Source organism: Staurois parvus, unplaced genomic scaffold, assembly GCF_062004578.1.
Source record: "Staurois parvus isolate SC_StPar_1 unplaced genomic scaffold, SC_StPar_1.0 ptg001057l, whole genome shotgun sequence".
NCBI classification, from domain to species: domain Eukaryota; kingdom Metazoa; phylum Chordata; class Amphibia; order Anura; family Ranidae; genus Staurois; species Staurois parvus.
In genome coordinates this window covers 283,639-306,335 of record NW_028318853.1, presented here as the reverse complement: position 1 = coordinate 306,335, position 22,697 = coordinate 283,639, and the positions used below count along the sequence as shown (strand labels likewise).

At 40.7% G+C, this 22,697-nt stretch overlaps 1 protein-coding gene and 1 long non-coding RNA gene across 2 annotated transcripts; one reads left to right on the top strand and one right to left on the bottom strand.

Annotated features, from left to right (window-relative positions):
• Nucleotides 1–3,610: 3,610 nt before the first annotated feature.
• LOC149440722 (uncharacterized) lies at nt 3,611–4,004 on the top strand. The gene is made up of 2 exons (XR_016307521.1): nt 3,611–3,723; nt 3,806–4,004. It is a non-coding gene; the product is annotated as an uncharacterized LOC149440722 (long non-coding RNA).
• An 818-nt stretch (nt 4,005–4,822) lies between these two features.
• On the bottom strand, nt 4,823–21,516 carry LOC149440721 (sepiapterin reductase-like). The gene is made up of 3 exons (XM_089658187.1): nt 21,024–21,516; nt 12,962–13,252; nt 4,823–8,824 (listed from the first exon to the last, which is right to left on the bottom strand). Exons 1-3 carry the CDS (start codon nt 21,469–21,471, stop codon nt 8,637–8,639), a joined length of 927 nt encoding a protein of 308 aa, XP_089514313.1. The 5' UTR covers nt 21,472–21,516; the 3' UTR covers nt 4,823–8,636.
• Nucleotides 21,517–22,697: the final 1,181 nt, after the last annotated feature.

Here is a 22,697-nt window from a genome sequence, read left to right as displayed (position 1 = left end):
CACCATCAATTTACATATGTATTGTACATTCACATCAGTCCCTAACCCTCAAGGGGTGTACAATCTAAGGTCCCTAACTCACATTCATACACATACTAGGGACAATTTAGACAGGAGCCAATTCACCTACCAGCATGTCTTTGGAGTGTGGGAGGAAACCGCAGTACCCAGAGGAAACCCACGCAGGCACAGGGAGAACATGCAAACTCCAGGCAGGTGGTGCCGTGGCTGGGATTCAACCCAACGACCCTAGTACTGCCAGGCAGAAGTGCTAACTACTTAGCCACTGTGCTGCTCTATTATTATTATTATTATTATTATTATTATTATTATACAGGATTTATATATTATTATTATTATACAGGATTTATTATTATTATTATACAGGATTTATTATTATTATTATTATTATTATACAGGATTTATATATTATTATTATTATTATACAGGATTTATTATTATTATTATTATTATACAGGACTTATTATTATTATACAGGATTTATTATTATTATTATTATACAGGATTTATGGCGCCAACAGTTTGCTCAGCGCTTTACAATATAAAGGAAGACAATACAGCAACAATACAGCTCAATACAAGAGGGTTAGGAGGGCCTGATCCTGGGAGCTTACAATCTAAGAAGTTTTTTTTTTTTTTTGGTACATTAGTAGCATAGAGCATTAATTGGGTTTTATATTTAAGATTTTGTATAAAAAAACCTTACATACACATATATAATACAAAATACAGCATACTGTATACTGCAAATATAACTAGCTTTCCTATCTCCAACCACTAGGGGGAGCCCCCAACTGCTTCTCAGGTTTGCCAAGCTATTATGATCTGCTTTGTTAAAAAATCCTGCTGTTTACAGAGTCCAATGACTCAAGCGGGAATTTACACACACAAGCGACTCCTCCCAACCCTGGCTCCCTTACACAGAGATCTAAAGTTTCAATCAGAGGGTGACTGAAGACAGTGACTATCATTTTGTAAATATTGATTTATAAATATTAATTTGCAAATATTAATTTAGAAGTATACATTTTTACATATTTGCAAATTTATATTTATAAATCAATATTTACAAAATTATATTTATAAATCAATATTTACAAAATGATAGTTCTAAATCAATATTTACAAATTGATACTTCTAAATTCATATTTACAAATTGATATTTATAAATTATTATATACAACCTAATATTTATAAATCACTATTTACAAACTGATATTTAATAATTAATATGTAAAAATTGATGCTTCTAAATTAATATTAATTGTTAAATATCAGTTTGTAAATATTGATTTATAAATATCAGGTTGTAAATATTATTTTATAAATATCAATGTGTAAATATTAATTTAGAAGTATCACATTTTAAATATCAGTTTGCAAATATTAATTTATAGATATCAATTTTTAAATAACAATTTATAAATACCTAAATATCAGTTTATTGTAAATAATCTTATCTGTGTGCTTTAAAATTTCTATATATAAAAAAAAATCTTCCTTTCTATGCATAGTTTGTAACAGTATATGTACACGGGGTCCTCATCTGTTCTTTAATCTCTGCTTCTTGGTTGTGGTCCTCTGATCTCAATGCAAGCCTACCAGACAGAGTGTGACTGACTGAAAACAATGGCCGTTCTGTAGTGTCTAATGACATGAAACCCCCACAATGCTGCAGATAGGCACCATGCCATCCGGCTTACCTAAGCTTTAGGTCATATGAGGAGCTTGGCAGCTGCATTTGTTTTCATGGCAAGAATGGTTGCTTTTTTTTGCCCTTAGAATATTGATGGATGATGCTGATACACATGGAGTGGGATAGTCAGCAGGACAAAGAAGCCACTTCAATTGCTTTGATTTACTAGAGCAAAAACCAAATTAGTTTCAAATTTTCTCTGCACTTCATCACCATCTTTGCTGTGAGAGAGGTTTATGAATATTCTCTGCTGCATTAAGGGGAATTAATACTTTTTAAGGTCCTTGGCAGTCCATGTGTACTTCCCTTGCCCCTATATTTATTTATTTCAGGTACTTACTGTATATAGCGCCGTCAATTTACGCAGCGCATTACATATATATTGTACATTCACATCAGTCCCTAACCCTCAAGGGGCGTACAATCTAAGGTCCCTAACTCACATACATACATACACATACTAGGGACAATTTAAACAGGTGCCAATTTATCTACCAGCATGTCTTTGGTGCCATGGTTGAGATTCGAACCAGCAACCCTAGTACTGCTAGGCGGAATTATCAATTTATTTTAAATATCAATTGATAAATATCAATTTGTAAATATAAATTTTTAAATATGATTTTGTAAACATGTTTTATAAACATAAATTTGTAAATATTAATTTTTAAATATTTTGTAAATATTGATTTATAATTAGCATTTTGTAAACATTGATTTTTAAATATCAATTTGCAAATATGTAAAAATGTATACTTTTAAATGAATATTTGCAAATTGATATTTATAAATCAATATTTACAAAATGACAGTTACAAAATCAATATTTACAATTCATACATCTAAATTCATATTTACAAATTGATATTTATAAATTAATATATACAACCTGATATTTATAAATCAATATTTGAAAACTGATATTTAACAATTAATATGTAAAAATTGATACTTCTAAATGAATATTAATTGTTAAATATCAGTTTGTAAATATTGATTTATAACTATCATTTTGTAAATATTGATTTATAAATATCAATTTGCAAGTATGTAAAAATGTATACTTCTAAATTAATATTTGCAAATTGATATTTATAAATCAATATTTACAAAATTACAGTTACAAAATCAATATTTACAAATTGATACTTCTAAATTCATATTTACAAATTGATATTTATAAATTAATATATACAACCTGATATTTATAAATCAATATCGGGGCGGCACAGTGGCTTAGTGGTTAGCACATCTGCCTTGCAGTAAATGGGTCATGGGTTCAATTCCCGACCATGGGTCTTCCTGCATGGAGTTTGCATGTTCTCCCTGTGCTTGCGTGGGTTTCCTCCGGGTGCTCCTCCCACACTCCAAAGACATGCTGGTAGGTTAATTGGATCCTGTCTAAATTGTCCCTAGTATGTGTATGTATGAATGTGAGTTAGGGACCTTAGATTGTACGCCCCTTGAGGGTTAGGGACTGATGTGAATGTACAATATGTGTAAAACACTGTGTAAATTGACAGCACTATATAAATACCTGAAATAAATAAAATATTTGCAAACTGATATTTTATAATTAATATGTAAAATGGATACCTCTAAATTAATATTAATTGTTAAATATCAGTTTGTAAATATTGATTTATAAATATCAGGTTGTATATATTAATTTATAAATATCAATTTGTAAATATGAATTTAGAAGTATCAATTTGTAAATATTGAGTTAGAACTATTAGTTTGCAAATATGAATTTTTAAATATCAATTTGTAAATAACAATTTATAAATACCTAAATATCAGTTTATTGTAAATAATCTTATATCTGTGTATTCAAATTTATATATTAAAAAAATCTTCCTTTCTATGCATAGTTTGTAACAGTATATGTACACGGGGTCCTTCTCTGTTCTTTAATCTCTGCTTGTGGTCCTCCGATCCCAAGGCAAGCATACCAGACAGAGTGCTAACCACTGAGCCATTGTGCTGCCCTATATGGGGCTATGTAAGTGTTTTATTATATTTCAATCCTTTTGAAATGACTTTGTATGAATAAAGATGTATATTAATATGTATGCTTGTTACAGGCATCATGCCTCTTTGAGCACCTCTGAGGAAGAGACGACGATTGGTCTCGAAACGTGTCAGCGCAAAATTTGCATGACCAATTTTCCACCTTCAGTATTAAGTTATACATCCTCTGACAATCACCGCTATAATTCATGGATTTCAATGTGTCATGTCTTTTTTAAGATTGTATAAATAAAACCGAGTGTTGGGTTTTAATGGTTGACTTATTAGTTATTAACAGGGGCAGACTGACAACTCATGGGGCCCCCGTGCAATAGGGGATCATGGGGCCCCTGTGTCCTTGCCCACACTCAAACCACACCCAAAGAGCCTATGAAAGGTTCCAGGGGCATCTCATGGGGCCCCCTACTGACCCTGGGCCCTCAGGCAGTGCCCGAATGGTCAGTCCGCCCCTGGTTATCAATTCACAATTTGTGCCTCCAAATTCCCACCGAGTAGAGGACCTCGCCACCTTCTTTCCCAAATTAGTTTAGTATTTTACTGCATCGGTCAGCTCCATTTGGATGTAATGCAGATGTAGTAAAGGAAATGAAGAAGAACGGTGACAAAAATTGCTATAGTATGCTTTCATTGCACCCAGATGTATGGTCAGAAGGTGGCAGCTTCAACCAAAGGTTTCTCTCACACATGCTTTTAAATACAGATACATTGGCTGGTTTACATGCTGATATATTTGTAATTCTCTTGCGATTTACACAGGGGCGGACTGACAACTCATGGGGCCCCCGGGCAATAGGGGATCATGGGGTCCCTGTGTCCTTGCCCAAACCCAAAAAAGCCTAGGAAAAAGGTACCAGGGGCATCTCATGGGTCCCCTACTGACCCCGGGCCCTCGAGCAGTGCCCAAGTTTCCAAATGGTCAGTCCGCCCCTGGATTCACACATCCCTGCACACCACATAGCCAGGATTGTGACACTATCATTCATCCATGGTGTGGCTTTACGACTTCCTGTGTCACCCATATGCCTGTTGGTCTAGCCATAAGGACTCTATATAAAATCAGCAATCATCAGTTTTTTTCTTAAATATTAATTTTATTTCAATTATCAGAATAAGAAAAACATATCTTACAGGCGTATGCTGTAGATAGGACACGAAATAATGACAAAGTCCAATAATGATCTCTATACAGTGCAGAACTATCAGGTTGCCCAAAACAAAACAGTTTTTTTCCCTTCAGCTCCTCTTCCTCCTCTGGGAAGGGGGTGATAGGATGGATGGGTGTTCCTTCTGAGGGGGTACATTGTGGGTTTTTGGGGGGTTTGGCTCCTCTTCCTCCTCTGGGAAGGGGGTGATAGGATGGGTGGGTGTTCCTTCTGAGGGGGTACATTGTGGGTTTTTGGAGGGTTTGGTGGGAGTGGTTGGTCGGGACTGAATCTTATGGGTACAACATCAGGGTAGGTCAGACGCAGTGGATGTTGGATTACATGTCGTATCTCCGATGTTATTTTTCATGTGATTGATGCACAATACACTTAATTCGAGGTTAGCCGATTAGGTGTGCAGTCTATTTTCTCTCCTTCTGTGTTTTATTGCCCAAAACATTATCAGGACAGGACAGATATCCTGCTTAGATAACCACAGGCTTTTGTATCAATAGCTAGAAGATGGTCTTTCCAAACATATTTTCCCCCATTTTCAATGTTGAAGAAATTGTGTAAACTTAGCCAGCCATAAAGGATGGTAGAAATCAAGAAAGAATAGAAGCCCTTCAGAACTTCACTCTATTCCTCAGCTGTAGCTCAGAGGAGAATCAATGAGAGACCAATTTTTAGTTATTAAATGTAAGGTGTACAGTCACCAAGATGGTGGTGGATTGTGTAGCACCTCGTTGCAGCATTTGATAAAGCATTTCTTGAGCCAGGAAGCCTACTGCAGATCGTGGGATTCAGAAGTAGGGTCCCCACTACCTTGTAGCTGGTGACCTCATCACCATATTGCAACTTCCATGGTCCAGGATTTGAACAGCCATGTGGCTCGAAACAGCAGCAACCTCAAAATCCTTGAGTGCTTCACCTGGTTCTTTTGCATCTGTACAGAGACTCTCTTAAATCCCAGGACTCACAGATTTGGCACCCTGAGGGCCACATGAAGGACACCAGTACATCTCCTCTCTCTGTACACCAGACCCCACAAGGGTTCAAAGTGCCTTCTCGTTATGCCAGGCTTCGTACTCATCCCAGGCCTCCCACAATGGAATGTTCAGTCAAGATACTTGCTTTTATGCTTTATTTACTAAATGGTAAAGAGGCCTTAAATGGTCCAAGTAATGACAAAGCATTCAAATCTGAACTTCTCTGTCATTATCCATAAGCTGCACTCACAGAATTAATCTCCCACATAACCAGGAACTGGGGTCCGCTGAAGGGAAGACACATGGTTCTCTTACCACCATCTACTGGAGTTCTCCTTGGTTCTACTCTTCCCAGACCACCCCATTAACAGCTCAATCTTCAGTATGTATACCCTGCAGGGGCAAAGCAAAAGAACTGGCCAAAACTGGATGGATCAGGACAGAGCCCCACCCTAAAAGGGATGCTAGCTACCTCTTACATTTGGTCACCTCATGGCAACATAGTGAAGTTGAGAATATTTAAAATGCCATGAGGGATTAATGAAACATTGGACGCCCTTTGCTATCTCATTCTAAGTCAAGGTAAGATAGGATCTTATTGACTTCTGTGGTTTAAAGTGTATGTAAACCCCAAATCTTTTTTTTTCTACTATGTTAGGTATCATGCTTCATTTTACAGCATGGCTTTCACTTGGCATAACTGAGACTCCATCGAGTACTGAGGGTAGGCATTAGCCTATTTCTGAAACTAGAGCTAATACTGTACATGGAGTAGGACACCCATTTGGAGCATCTCACGTTTGACCAGTGATTGGCTCGTGCACTGGATGCAAGCAAGAAGGAGGGGCACCATATAGGTCCTAGTGGTCAAACGCCTCTTTCCAAGAACTCCTAACTATCGCAGATGCTTAGAGTTGGTCTTCTCAAGGCATAACATTTTTGTGCAATTTGTATTTTACGTAAGAATTTAAGTCATTCCTCCAATTAAGAGAGAAATTTGAACTTTCCTTTTTTTTTATTTTACTATTACCAGCTCCACTATGAAATCTGTATGCAATTCAGAGCTTATAATAATCCTACAATTGTTACTTCCTTTGAAAAACTCTTAAGAAGACCAGATATTACTGGATTAGTCTCCACAGCTACTCCACACTCACTGCTATCTCTAGAGGCAGACGTCAACAGGTTCAACTCCTCGCCTGTTCTTCAACTTACCAACCAAGACTGATTGGAATTTGAAGAAACTTATAAAGGCTCAGTGATCTCCTCAAGGGAAAAAGTGATACAACTGAAATTGTTTCCTCATATTCTCTGATTAGATTGTATAAAATGGGCCTATGCACTACTGCTGCATGCTTTTTGGGATGTGAAGATACTGCTGACCTTTCGGTTATGGGTAGTTATCTAGTCTCTTCAGCTCTAGGACTTCCGAATATGTCACATCCCAAAACTTTCCTATTAGGTGTCCTAGGCGATTTACCCATTTCTGAGAATGCCAAAGCACTGCTATATATACTCTACTTTTATACCAGGAAGTTGAGTCTCATAACATGGAAAGGATCGTCGTCCCAGTATACTAAAAATGGGAAGAAACTGATTAATGATAATCAGTTAGGCTACTATGTAAATTTAGTTTTGGCTCCTTCTGTAATCTGGGGACTGACTGACTGACTGGACATAATTACAAATCCTTTGGCAAATAAGACAGTTCACATATACAGTATGTATCTGAACTGTGATACTGTTGTTCAACCAAAATATGTTCAGGATGCTTATTCCGGTCTTATAAGACCTTGCCAATACAGGAAAGAGGCGCATGCATGCCAACTGCACAGCACCCACAGTCACAAGTGAACACTTGGAGCTGTACAGAAAGCCCATAGACACTAGACAGTGTGATAAAAAAATCAAAATAGAAAAAGCGCCAATAAAAAATATATATATCAAATAAAACTGTGTATATAGTAGCAACACCCCACCAAAAATTATATATAATAAATTTGGCAAAATCAACAATATATCAAATAGGCATGCGCTAAATATATATATCACCAAATAAATAAGTGTCCATATTAAATCTGTGCAAGTTCAAAAAAATCAATCAAAAATCCTTTGTGAACTTATGAATAATCCACCACCAAATGAATTAAATAAACTCACCAGAGCTAAATGCTGATCAGATTATAGACCAGCAATAGCACGTGTGCTCTGGGAGCGATGGGTGAAATGATATCCAGGTATTAGATGTAATAAATAATCAAATCCTGATGATCAATAATGGCATAGAGAACAGCATACCACTACCAGAAGCAATACTCTGCAGCCAGAGATCTCATATTATATCTCTCCATTCAAATCCATCTCTCCAAAATGCATGAGGTGCACTCAGGGACAAAAAGAAAAAAAAACATAATGGTGCAATACGTTTTTTTAAAATTATATATTTAATAAATTTTCCAAGGAACTCACAAAAAAGGTGTCCAGACAGACACCAGCTTAATCAGCGATACACAGCAACTGAGCAAACGAAGATCCCCGCTCACCGCGGATCACCTCCAACACACATTGGGAACAGAACGTCCTGACGTCAGCATCGAGTAGGCCACGCCCAACGCGTTTCGTCACCACGACGTCATTTATTTGGTGATATATATATTTAGCGCATGCCTATTTGATATACTAGACAGTGTAAGCTGAGATTTTTATAACCAGATAGAGAAGCCACACAACTGGCACTTATCAACTGACTAATGCTAATCGAAAAAATCAACAGTCTTGCCAGATTCAAAGGCGTCTCCCACGACAATGTCCAGCATTTTCTTTGCAGAGGTGTGGCAAGGAACAAGTTGTCCGCTTTTCTGCAAACTAATAAAATGAAGACGGGCATCGGGGTCTGCTGTATGACTTCGCATCTGCTCCTGCATGGCGCTATCCAGGGGCCCTGTAGGGTAGGGGAAAAGAGAGCACATTAAGTGGGCGGAAAGGCCATAAAACTGGGTTTATAGAAAGGAAAGCTCAAGTAGAAAGACCAAGTGGTCCATCGAGTGCCATGTTTTGTATACATGTTTTTGTATTTTTTTTGTTAACTTTTGTGTCTGAGTATAGATCTATGTTTGTTCCAAGCATGTCTGAATCTACTTACTGTTGACTGACTACCTCTGCTGGAAGTTTATTCCAAGCATTGATTGGATACCCTTCTCCCTCATTTCCTCCAAACTGTACATATTAAGTTCCTGAAGCATCTCTTGATTTTTGTTACCCGTCTCTGGACTTGTTCTATATTATCAATATCTTTTTGTAAGTGAGGTCTCCAGAATTGGACACAGTATTCTAAATGAGGTCTAACTAAAGATCTATATAGGGGAATCAGGACCTCCTTCCTCCTGCTGGTGACCCCTCTAGTGATAACTAAAGATCTATATAGGGGAATCAGGACCTCCCTCCTTCTGCTGGTGACCCCTCTAGTGATATAAAGATCTATATAGAGGAATCAGGACCTCCTTCATCCTGCTGGTGACCCCTCTAGTGATATAAAGATCTATATAGAGGAATCAGGACCTCCTTCCTCCTGCTGGTGACCCCTCTAGTGATATAAAGATCTATATAGAGGAATCAGGACCTCCTTCATGCTGTTGGTGACCCCTCTAGTGATAACTAAAGATCTATATAGGGGAATCAGGACCTCCTTCCTCCTGCTGGTGACCCCTCTAGTGATAACTAAAGATTATAGAGGAATCAGGACCTCCTTCCTCCTCCTGGTGACCCCTCTAGTGATAACGAAAGATCTATATAGAGGATTTGGGACCTCCTTCCTCCTGCTGGTGACCCCTCTAGTGATATAAAGATCTATATAGAGGAATCGGGACCTCCTTCCTCCTGCTGGTGACCCCTCTAGTGATATAAAGATCTATATAGAGGAATCGGAACCTCCTTCCTCCTGCTGGTGACCCCTCTAGTGATATAAAGATCTATATAGAGGAATCGGGACCTCCTTCCTCCTTCTGGTGACCCCTCTAGTGATATAAAGATCTATATAGAGGAATCGGGACCTCCTTCCTCCTGCTGGTGACCCCTCTAGTGATATAAAGATCTATATAGAGGAATCAGGACTTCCTTCCTCCTGCTGGTGATCCCTCTAGTGATATAAAGATCTATTTAGAAGAATCAGGACCTCCTTCTGCTGGTGACCCCTCTAGTGATAACTACAGATCTATATAGAGGAATGAGGGAGTCTTTCCTCCTGCTGGTGACCCCTCTAGTGGACCTGCTTCTGGAATCCATGCTGAGTAGATGGCTCTCCTTCTGCCTGATGGATCGTCATCATCCAAGGCAGATTTGTGGTCATGATGAAGTGACATGAGGATACACAAGGATTTATATAGGTGAGAGGCAAGGAGTAGCCTGGGTGTGCTTAGAAACACATGTTCTACATTGGAAAGAAGTAAGAAAAAGGAGTTCCCAGTTGACTAACAAAAGGAAGCATGGTGAAATGGGTGCACTGCAGCAATGTCTGGATGTAATATGTTTAAAGATAAAACTTTTTTTTCATTTTGTATAGAGTAAGTGAGAAATATAAGCCCCATCATTTTTTTTTGCTATCTGTGTAACATAGGGGAGACTTCCCCTTACTTCCTGTCCCATAGCCAAAACAGGAAGTGAGAGGAAATCTGTCCAAAGTAAGGGAATCCCAGGGTGTCACCAGAACTAGTGGAAGATTTCCCCCTCTATTACTGCCTTTTTGCTTTCACTTCCTTGATAACAGTAAACATGACAAATAGGGTGAATCTTCCCAATGGTTGCACAGGTAGAAATAAAAACTTGACAGATGTTCAAATTCCTCCCTACTCTATCCAAGACTAAAAAAAATATTGCTTTTAGTTACAATTTAGGTTGTCATTTCATAATGCAGGCAGCCCAGGCTTATACTTAAGTCCAGTAATCATCTCCCCAACATGGATCTGTCAATCTCTATTTTTGTGCATGCGCATCATGGCTGCATTTATGCCAATTGGAGTTTAGACAGGCGGAGTTCCCTTTTAGGGTTGCTCCTCCTTTTTTTTGCATTGTGGGTTTGCCTTTCTATGGTTGATGGAGTCTTGGGCTTGAAGCTTCTGGTGGAGAGTTTGAGACAGAGAAGGGATCTCATTCCAGTTCAGGGGCGGACTGACCATTGGGGAACTCGGGGGTCAGTAGGGGGCCCCATGAGATGTCCCTGGTACCTTTCATAGGCTTTTTTGGGTGTGGTTTGAGTGTGGGCCAGGACACAGGGGCCCAATGATCCCCTATTGCCTGGGGGCTCCATGAGTTGTCAGTCCGCCCCTGTTCGAGCTCTTCCCTTTAGGGGAGGGACTGGGGTCGGTTTCCCATCTTTGAAGCTCACAAGATGGAGAATTGGCACAAGGACTTAAAGTGGAAGTTCCAGTGAAAATGTAAAAAAACAAAAGTCAGCATCTAAAAAATACTGTAGCTGCTGACTTCGAAAAAACAGCCACTCACCTGCCCCTCGATCCCATGGTGTCCTCCCCGCAGTCCATTTAGTTGGCCGTCCTGTGTTTCCAGCACCGGCATCTTCAGTGTGGCTTGTGGCTTCACAGTCGGGTGCCCACTGCACATGCGTGAGTAGTGCTGCGCTTTGTGAATGGTCCCGTAGTCTGCTGGGACTTGTCACGTATCCAAGAAGACTACAGGGAGGGAAGGGGGAGAACAACTTCCACTTCTGATCGCCACAGCGGAAGTGGGAGCAGGAACGCGTCAATGCTCCCCCCCTTCCCTGCACTCTCCAAAGTTGATCCAGGGAATATCCGATTGCCTCTCGGGGGATCAGGAAGGAATTTTTTCCCAGTAGGTGCAAATTGGATCATGCTTTGCTGGGTTTTTTTGCCTTCCTCTGGATCAACTGTGGGTATAGGATTATAACTTTTTTTTTTTCCTATGGTTGAACTGGATGGACGTTTGTCTTTTTTTCAGCCAGACTAACTATGTAGCTATGTAACATTAAAATAATAATAATAATAATTATTATTATTTAACACCCTAATCAAATAAATAAATAAAAAATAAATAATAATAAGACAATAAATAGAATATTAATCTCATCCCCAATCCTAAATCTAACACTTAACCTTAACTCTAACCCCTTACCCTAAAAAAAAAAAATAATAATAAACTAATAATAATAAAACATTACATGAAAGCTGATGGAAAAGCTAAAAAAGCTAAAAAGTCTATTTATAGTGTTATTATAAAATAATATTTTATATTATTTTTCCCTATATTTTACCTTCTGCTAAAAAATAATAAATGCACATTTTTTGCAGGTTAAAAAAATGTGCTTTTATTATTTTTTGTTGCAGGAGCCTGTAAACCATTGCACCAGTAATAAGCAGATCGTTGGTGCCATGCAGGTCTCCTGCAGACCTGTCAGTATATCTGCTTGCCCGTACAGGATGTATGGGCAAGCAGATATACTGACTGGAAGAATCAATGAACTACCACGGATCTCCAAGGTGCTGTGGTAGATCATCGAAAACTACAAGCCGACAGCTGCTATGGCTGCTGGGACTTGTAGTTTCTCATTCACAGAGGACTGTGAATGAGTGACATGGCTGGGAGGGCGGCGTCCCACATGGCCACATTTTTTAAAAAAAGTTTACATTTTGACAGCTAGCTAGCTGTCAAATCAGAGGAGCGGGAGGGAATGGGGGCCGGTCTATTCATAACATGTTACACCCTGAATATGGGTGTAACACAGGGGCGGACTGACAACTCATGGGGCCCCTGGGCGCCCATACTCAAACCACACCCAAAAAAGCCTATGAAAGGTACCAGGGGCATCTCATGGGGCCCCCTACTGACCCCGGGCCCTTGGGCAATGCCCGAGTGCCCGAATGGTCAATCCGCTCCTGGTATAACATGTAACGTATTATGAAAGGTGAACTTCTCCTTTAAAAATGCCAAACAAAAATGCACATACAAACGCACGACAAAACACCTGAAAAAACGCTCACAAATGCAACACTCAAGTGTGAATGCAGTCTAAATGTTTGGCACATTATATTTTACTGAAATGAGAAGTTACCTGGTGCGTAGTTGAGTACGCGGACATCTGTCTCCTCCTCGGCCAGCACCTTGAACATCATTTCCCGAGCTGCCTTCCCAGCACAGTACAGTGTACAGGACTTAAATGGCTGCTGAGCTGCCACAGATGTGACATTGACCACCAGTCGCTGTACCCCCGGACGTCCTTGGAAGACTTTCAGCAGGGAAGAGGTCAGACACAGTGCGGATGACACGTTGAAAGAGAAATATCTGTCCACTTCTAGAGGGTCTGTGAAGTCCACGAAAGACTTGGTAACATCACCCAGAGACCCTGTGGAGGAAGAAGAAGACACAGACCTGTGATCAGGAATAGTCTTTAAGGTTCCCAAAAATGACAGCCAACCATGTTCAGCGCAGACTTCTGTATCTGTACAATAAGGTGACCACATTTTTAAAATGAAATCCAGGGACACCCTACAGACCACGTTCACTTTTAATGTACCTTAGATTGTACACCCCTTGAGGGTTAGGGACTGATGTGAATGTACAATATATATGTAAAGCGCTGCATAAATTGACAGCACTATATAAGTACCTGAAATAAATAAATGACTGTAGAAGAGGGGCAGAGAAAGGGAGACAATTGTGGCATGTGAAGCATTCCACACCAAATGCTGGTGTCAAGGAAATCGTATGCGCAGTTGTATGCGAAGATATGCGCATGCACACAATAGGACTTTTAGAGTGAGACCTAGATGCGTCCTAAATCATGTACATTAGCCTAGGCTAAGCGTGGGTACCCACATGGAAGAAAAATATATTTTAAATACATTTTAAAAATATTCTTTACAAATATATTAACATATATTTGAAATACTACAATTTTGGCTGTATTCAATATATTTGAAGAAAAAAAAATTATATATATATATATATATATATACATACACACACACACACAGTATATATATATATATATATTTATTATTATAAATATACAGGATTTGTATAGTGCCAACGGTTTGCTCAGTGCTTTACATTATGGACACACAGTATATATATATATATATATATATACAGTGAGGAACAGAGGTATTTGAACACCCTGCGATTTTGCAAGTTCTCCCACTTAGAAATCATGGAGGGGTCTGAAATTCACATTGTAGGTGCATTTCCACTCCGAGAGACAGAATTAAAAAAAAAATGCAGGAAATCACATTGTATGATTTTTAAAGAATTTATTTGTCTTGCACTGCTGAACAGAAGTATTTGAACACCTAAGAAACAGCAAGAATTCTGGCTCTCAAAGACCTGTTACTGTGCCTTTAAAAAGTCCACCTCTACTCCACTCATTAATCTAACTTAGTAGCACCTGTCTGAGCTCTTTAAAGACACCTGTCCACCCCACAGTCAGTCAGACGCCAACTACTACCATGGGCAAGACCAAAGAGCTGTCAAAAGACACCAGAGACAAAATTGTGGACCTCCACAAGGCTGGAAAGGGCTACGGGGCAATTGCCAAGCAGCTTGGTGAAAATAGATCAACTGTTGGAGCAATTGTTAGAAAATGGAAGAGGCTAAAGACGACGGTCAGTCTCCCTCAGACTGGGGCTCCATGCAAGAGCTCACCTCGTGGGGTATCACTGATGATAAGAAAGGTGAGGAATCAGCCCAGAACTACAAGGAAGGAGCTGCTCAATGACATGAAGAGAGCTGGGACCACAGTTTCAAAGGTCACTGTCGGTAGAACACTACGCCGTCATGGTTTCAAATCATGCATTGCACGTCAGGTTCCCCTGCTCAAGTCATCACATGTCCAGGCCCGTCTGATGTTTGCCAATGACCATCTGGATGATCCATTGGAGGCATGGGAGAAAGTCATGTGGTCAGATGAGACCAAAGTAGAACTTTTTGGTCTAAACTTCACTTGTCATGTTTGGAGGAAAAAGGATGAGTTGCATCCCAAGAACACCATCCCTACTGTGAAGCATGGGGGTGGTAACATCATGCTTTGGGGGTGCTTTTCTGTGAAGGGGACAGGATGACTGCACTGTATTAAGGAGAGGATGAATGGGGCCATTTATTGTGAGATTTTAAGCAACAACCTCCTTCCCTCAGTCAGAGCATTGAAGATGGGTCGTGGCTGGGTCTTCCAACATGACAACGACCTGAAGCACACAGCCAGGAGAACCAGGGAGTGGCTCCGTAAGAAGCATATCAAGGTTCTGGAGTGGCCTAGCCAGTCCCCAGACCTAAATCCAATAGAACATCTTTGGATGGAGCTGAAACTCCATGTTGCTCAGCGACAGCCAGAAACCTGACAGATCTAGAAGAGATCTGTGTGGAGGAGTGGGCCAAAATCCCTGTTGCAGTGCAAACCTGGTCAAGAACTACCGGAAACATTTGACCTCTGTAATTGCAAACAAAGGCTTCTGTACCAAATATTAACACTGATTTTCTCAGGTGTTCAAATACTTCTGTTCAGCAGTGCAAGACAAATACATTCTTTAAAAATCATACAATGTGATTTCCTGAATTTGTTTTTTAAATTCTGTCTCTCAGAGTGGGAATGCACCTACAATGTGAATGTCAGACCCCTCCATGATTTCTAAGTGGGAGAACTTGCAAAATCGCAGGGTGTTCAAATACTTCTGTTCCTCACTGTGTATATATATATATATATATATATATATATATATATACACATACACACTGCATGTTGAAATGTGTTTTTTATATATTACAAAATATATGAAAAGTATTTATATATATATATATTTTAAAATATATTCTTCAGCTTTTTTTTAACATATAAAAAAGTAATTTTAACATATATTTTTACATATATTTGTAAATGCATTCCGAAAATGTAGATTAAATGTATTTTTAAAGATATACAGTACAGAGTGTATATGTATATACAGTGTGTATATGTATATGTATATATATGTATATATATATGTATATATATATATTGAATACGGCCACAATTGTAGTATTTCAAATATATCTCAATATATTTGGGAAGAATATTTTAAAATATATGTTGAAATGCGTTTTTATTACAAAATATATGAATAATATTTTTAAAAATACATTTTCAAATATACTGTGTATCTTTAAAAATACATTTAATCTACAGTTTTGGAATGCATTACAAATATATGTAAAAATTGATGTTAAAACGACTTTTTTATACGATAAAAAAAATCTGAAGAATATATTTTAAAAATTATTTTTCATATATTTTGTAATATATAAAAAACACATTTCAACATGCAGTATATATATATATATATATATATATATATATACATATATATATATTTATTTATTTTTTAAATATATTGAATATGGCCAAAATTTTTGTATTTCAAATATATTTTTCTTCCATGTGGGTAATTGGCACCCACTTGCATAATTGAAGCTGCACTTGTGCCCAAAGGATTGCTGAGTGGTCATCAGCTTCTCCTGCCTGTGACTTGATCCTGTGCTTGTTCCTGTATCTACCCAGTCTGCTTGACTTTGCTCGTTCCTGACACCTTGTTGCTGACTCCGGCTTCTGACCTGACTTTGCCTTTTGCCTGCTGCTCCGTTACCTTCTCTGCTTGCTTGGTACCGTTCCCGGCCTGTCCTGACTCCAACTTTGATCCTGATTCTGTACCTCTTCGGCCCAGCCGCTACCAACTTGACCACCCGAGGTCCTGCATCCACCTGCTGGCCAGCTTGCTTGCTGCCTGCTGTTCTGCACCTGCTGCTATGTCTCTGCATCTTGCAGTCCATCAGCCTGCCTGCTGCTTGTCATGCGCTGCAAGTGGCTTCCATCCAAGATCTCCAACCAGGCCATGGTGCCACTCCATGCCTTCCTATATCCTGTCACCATCTTGAGGAGAAACAGGACAGGAGGTGTAAGGGCAAGCTCTCCCATCAGCTCAGCCTTGACCAAGTATGTGAAAGCTGGGTGTGGCCAAACTGTGTTATCAGAAGGAGGGGCTTAAAGGAGTATAGTTTACTTGAGCCTACTGTGTTCTAGGTCAAGAGTGCAGACCCAGGTGTCCACTGCAAGTCACCATGACAAGCAAGGGCAAGGTGGCACATGATCCATATCCTCCAATACCTCCAACATCAAAGTTTCCATAAGCCAAGAACGGGGGGGGGGGGGGAGGGGTTGGGAATACCAAAAATATTGGCATGTGACATCATCAATAACTAGACTGTGCACTTTGAAAGTACAGTTGCTCCAGAACTTAGTAAATGAGGTGAAGCTTCACTTTGCAAAGAATACCCAATCACATGCAAGGAAAATTTAAAAAACAGCATTTTTGCTTGCACATGATTGGATGATGGAGGTCAATAGAGCTTTCCCTCATTTACTAAGCTCCAAAGTGCACAGTTTCTTTGCCTTTAGTAAATCAACCCCCATGTCTACCAACACATTCAATATTTTCCTCTTTTAACCTTCTTACTACAGAGGATGTTGCCAAACTCTTCTCAGGTGCCCACCTAACCATTTGTCCACTGGACCCCATTCTCTCACAAGTACTCAGATCAACCTCTTGCTCTATTTCATACTCTCTGAAGCAGTGGTCTCTGAACTGCGGCCTGTGGGCTGAATGCAGCCCTTTGCTTGCCTCTATCCGGCCCTCAGCGTACTGTTCCTTCCACTGACACCAACAATGAGGCACCATTTCTTCCACTAGCACCAACTATGGGGCATTTTTCTTCCACTGACACCAATGATGGGGCACTATTCCTCCCACTGATATAAACAATTAGGTACTATTCCTCAAACTAATACCAAGGATTGGGCACTATGCCTTCCTCTGATACCAATGACGGGGCACTATTCTTCCCCCTACAGTCAATGATGGGGCACTGTTCCTCCCACTGTCATCAATGATGGGGCACTATTCCTCCCCCTGACACCAATGACAGGGCACTATTCCTCCCCCTGACACCAATGACGGGGCACTATGTCTCCCTCTACCGCCAATGATGGGGCACTGTTCCTCCCCCTGAAACCAATGATGAGGCACTATTCATCCCCCTGACACCAATGATAGGGTGCTAATCATCCCCCTGACACCAATGATGGGGCACTATTCCTCCCACTAATACCAATGATGGGGCACTGTTCCTCCCACTAATACCAATGATGGGGCACTATTTCTCCCTCTACCGCCAATGATGGGGCACTGTTCCTCCCACTAATACGAATGATGGGGCACTGTTCCTCCCACTGATACCAATGATGGGACGTTATTCTTCCCACTAATACCAATGATGGGGCACTATTGCTCCCACTGACACCAATGACGGGGCGCCATTCCTCCCACTGATACCAATGATGGGACACTATTCCTCCCACTGATACCAATGATGGGGCACTATTCCCCCCACTGATACCAATGATGGGGCACTATTCCTCCCACTGATACCAATGATGGGGCACTATTTTCCCACTGATACCAATGATGGGACACTATTCCTCCCACTGACAGCAATGATGGGGCACTATTCCTCCACTGATACCAATGATGGGGCACTATTCCTCCCACTGATACCAATGATGGGGCACTATTCCTCCCACTGACACCATTGATGGGGCACTATTCCTCCCACTGATACCAATGATGGGGCAGTATTCCTCCCACTAGTACCAAATATGGGGCACTATTCCTCCCACTGACACCAATGATGGGGCACTACTCCTCCACTGATACCAATGATGGGGCACTATTCCTCCCACTTATACCAATGATGGGGCACTATTCCTCCACTGATACCAATGATGGGGCACTATTCCTCCCACTGATACCAATAATGGGGCACTATTCCTCCCACTAATACCAATGATGGGGCAATATTCCTCCCACTAATACCAATGATGGGGCACTATTCCTTCCACTGACACCATTGATGGGGCACTATTCCTCCCACTGATACCAATGATGGGGCACTATTCCTCCCACTGATACCAATGATGGGGCACTATTCCTCCCACTAATACCAATGATGGGGCAATATTCCTCCCACTAATACCAATGATGGGGCACTATTCCTTCCACTGACACCATTGATGGGGCACTATTCCTCCCACTGATACCAATGATGGGGCACTATTCCTCCCACTAGTACCAAATATGGGGCACTATTCCTCCCACTGATACCAATGATGGGGCACTACTCCTCCACTGATACCAATGATGGGGCACTATTCCTCCCACTGATACCAATGATGGGGCACTATTCCTCCCACTGACACCATTGATGGGGCACTATTCCTCCCACTGATACCAATGATGGGGCAGTATTCCTCCCACTAGTACCAAATATGGGGCACTATTCCTCCCACTGACACCAATGATGGGGCACTACTCCTCCACTGATACCAATGATGGGGCACTATTCTTCCCACTTATACCAATGATGGGGCACTATTCCTCCACTGATACCAATGATGGGGCACTATTCCTCCACTTATACCAATGATGGGGCACTATTCCTCCACTGATACCAATGATGGGGCACTATTCCTCCCACTGATACCAATAATGGGGCACTATTCCTCCCACTAATACCAATGATGGGGCAATATTCCTCCCACTAATACCAATGACTGGACACTATTCCTCCTTCTACTGACTACAAGCACTATGTAATTTTTTTTACTCCTGATGCTGGGACATTTTCTACTCCCACTGGGCACTTTGGCCCCCCTAAAGTCTGAAGGACAGTATACCGACCCTTTGTATAGAAAGTTTGGAGATCCCTGCTCTAAAGCCTATTACACAGGATCAGAAAATCGTACGAAAAGTACCGCATTCGCAGAGATTGAACGATAATCTGATCGTTAGTACACAGCTTTTGTCCAAAATTATTCAAAGTGACAAGCATGAAAATTTTTCTTATACAATACCAGATCGTACGATTTTTGTACATTTTTCTCCTGAAAAATACAATATAAATACAATACATCACTTTCAAATTTTTAGTCTGTCATATGAGAATTTTCGGAACTTGAGTAACCTCTTCATTTTTGATATGAGACTACCATGCAAAAAATAAAAAGGAGGATCATTCATCAGATGTTCTTATTGTGTGTACGGGGCTTTACTCACATCTTCAATCTCCCCCTTTCTACTGGCATCTTCCCCTCCCCTCTAAAACATGCCACATCCATACTTAAAAGCCCTCACTGGACCCAACCAGTCTGAACAATGTAAGACCCATCTCCTTGCTTCAATCCACCTCTAAATTTCTAGAATGTCCAGTCTACAACCTTTAAACCTCTTAAATTCTAGTCTTGAAGGACCTGCTGGTCATATTGGATTGTAGAAAGGCCATCCAGTGTTTGTGGTAGGACTGGATCTAATGTGACCCAACACAAGTCAAGATTTCTATACGTCTAAACAGATTGTGTGGTTCAACAATAAACATGGACAGCTACAGAGTAGCCATACAGAACAAGCTTCAGGCCTCGAAAAAACACTCCAGTGCTCAACTCAAGTTGCTTCAAAATACGTTATGGTATGTACTGCTTCCTCGGGTGCCGCCCTTCACGGATTGGGGAAATTCCAATGAACTGTAAAAACACACACGAGAGGGTACAAACTCCTCATGCATTACCTCCATAAAATCTATTTAAGCCTTAGAGACAAATATTCACAAACAATAAAAAACAGCAGGCGTATAGCATGAATGTTTCAGCCTTGGACAATGCATCCCATCTCGGAACCGTCTGGTCGGAAACTAATGCATTTCAAGACTCCTTGCACGAGGAGTTTGCCACCCCTTGTGTGTATTAATATGTGGGTAGTTAAAGATTTGTTTGCTGTCTGTGTCCCTTTGGGATGATCGAATGATGCCTCCTGTTCTACAACTAAAGACATTTTTGATTTTATATACTTTTAAATCTTCCATGAAAAAAAAAAAAACAAATCAACTTCCTCTGTCCCTGAAAGAACTGTAAAATTCACTTAAGCGGTAATATTTGAAAAAGTTATCAGAATATCATATTTTGGCAATATTTGTCCTTTGAGCAACAATGTTTTTTTTAAATTTTATGATATTGGCAGCTCTATGTGACATTATGTCTTTACCTGCGTTATTGACAATGAGGATCCTTTGTGGTGCGTTCTGTCCATTCAGCGCCTGTGCAGCTTGTACTGTCCACTTCACCCCGTCTGCTGTGCCCAGATCTTCTGCCACCCATCTCACCTCAGTATCTGGGTACTGGAGTGTCAGTTCCTCGGCCAACATACTCAGCGCCTGCTCTGTGCGGGCCACCAGCAGGAGGGCAGAGCCTGGCATCACTCTAGAACACAGTTCCCATGCCAGGCCCCTGCCAAACCCCCGGGAGGCCCCTGTGATAACACACACTACCCTCCCCAGGCTGTAGCTGCTGTGCCCGTTGGTAGCATCCGGTGTGAAATCTTCAAACTGAAATTTAGTTTTTTCCCAGCACTCCCCACCATTGTGTCCATTCAGTGTATGCACTGGGACATCTACATGGTCATTCCTTCCCGTCTCCCTGCTCTGCCTGATCATTGCATACAAGACTCTATCTATATACTCGCCCTTCTTCCTCTCCTTACTGCTGCCCCGTCTGCTCATTGCATGTACTGGGCAATTTATATACTCATTCTCCTTCCTGTCCTGATAATTGTCTGTTCATTGTATGAACCGTGACATATCGCCTCCTCCCTGTCCCGCAGAGACGCATACTGATGCTATCTCTGTTTTTAATAAATGAATTACTGTGCAAAAGGTCACACATAAAATCGTATAATGCAAGCAACAATATTCTGCTAATGTTGGCCTCATCCAAACGGGTTTCAGCCTTTATTAAAGTGGACAATATGATAACTTTATAAGTCTGAATGAATACATTTCCTGCATATCACAATATACAGCAAGACGCAGGGGCAGACTGACCATTTAGAAACTTGGGTACTGCCCGAGGGCCCGGGGTCAGTAGGGGGCCCCATGAGATGCCCCTGGTACCTTTTTCATAGGCTTTTTTGAGTTTGGGCAAGGACACAGGGGCCCCATGATCCCCTATTGCCCGGGGACCCCATGAGTTGTCAGTCTGCCCCTGAGCAAGAGTATCCTTTTTTCGAAAAGGCCATATCGTGTATCGTATTACAAAGCAGTACTTGAGCTCCAATTAGGTGACTTCGCCTAGGCGGTTATGTGGGTGGAGTAGGAGACTGGGAAGTCTTGTAAATGTTTTACATTTTTTTTTTATTATAGTTTAATTGTTTTACTTTTTGCACTTTGCTAATTCACATCTCAGTGGGATAGTACTGAGGCAGCTACAGATGCACTTATGGAAGCATCATGGGTCCATGAGAAGTCTGATGTCTCCTCTGCCTCCAGGTACCGCAGATCCCCTGATCTTTCTGTCCCTACAGGAAGTCTGTGATCACCTCAGTACCCAATGCGGTAGCCAGGATTTTGATGGCTCTGAACCCCAACAGAGGCTTACAGCCACCAGGATCACTTTTGCATAAATAGCAAAGCTCAGCAGGACAGACAGAAAATGATGAAGTGCTACCTTACATTAGTTGTCTGTGGTGAAGTGCCTTCGTCCATTGGTGGTCAGTGATGAAGTGCCTCTTTACATTGGTTATCAATGCCGAAGTGCCCCCTTACAGTGGTGGTCAACACTTACAGTGAGCAACAGAAGTATTTGAACACCCTGCGATTTTGCAAGTTCTCCCACTTAGAAATCATGGAGGGGTCTGAAATTCACATTGTAGGTGCATTCCCAC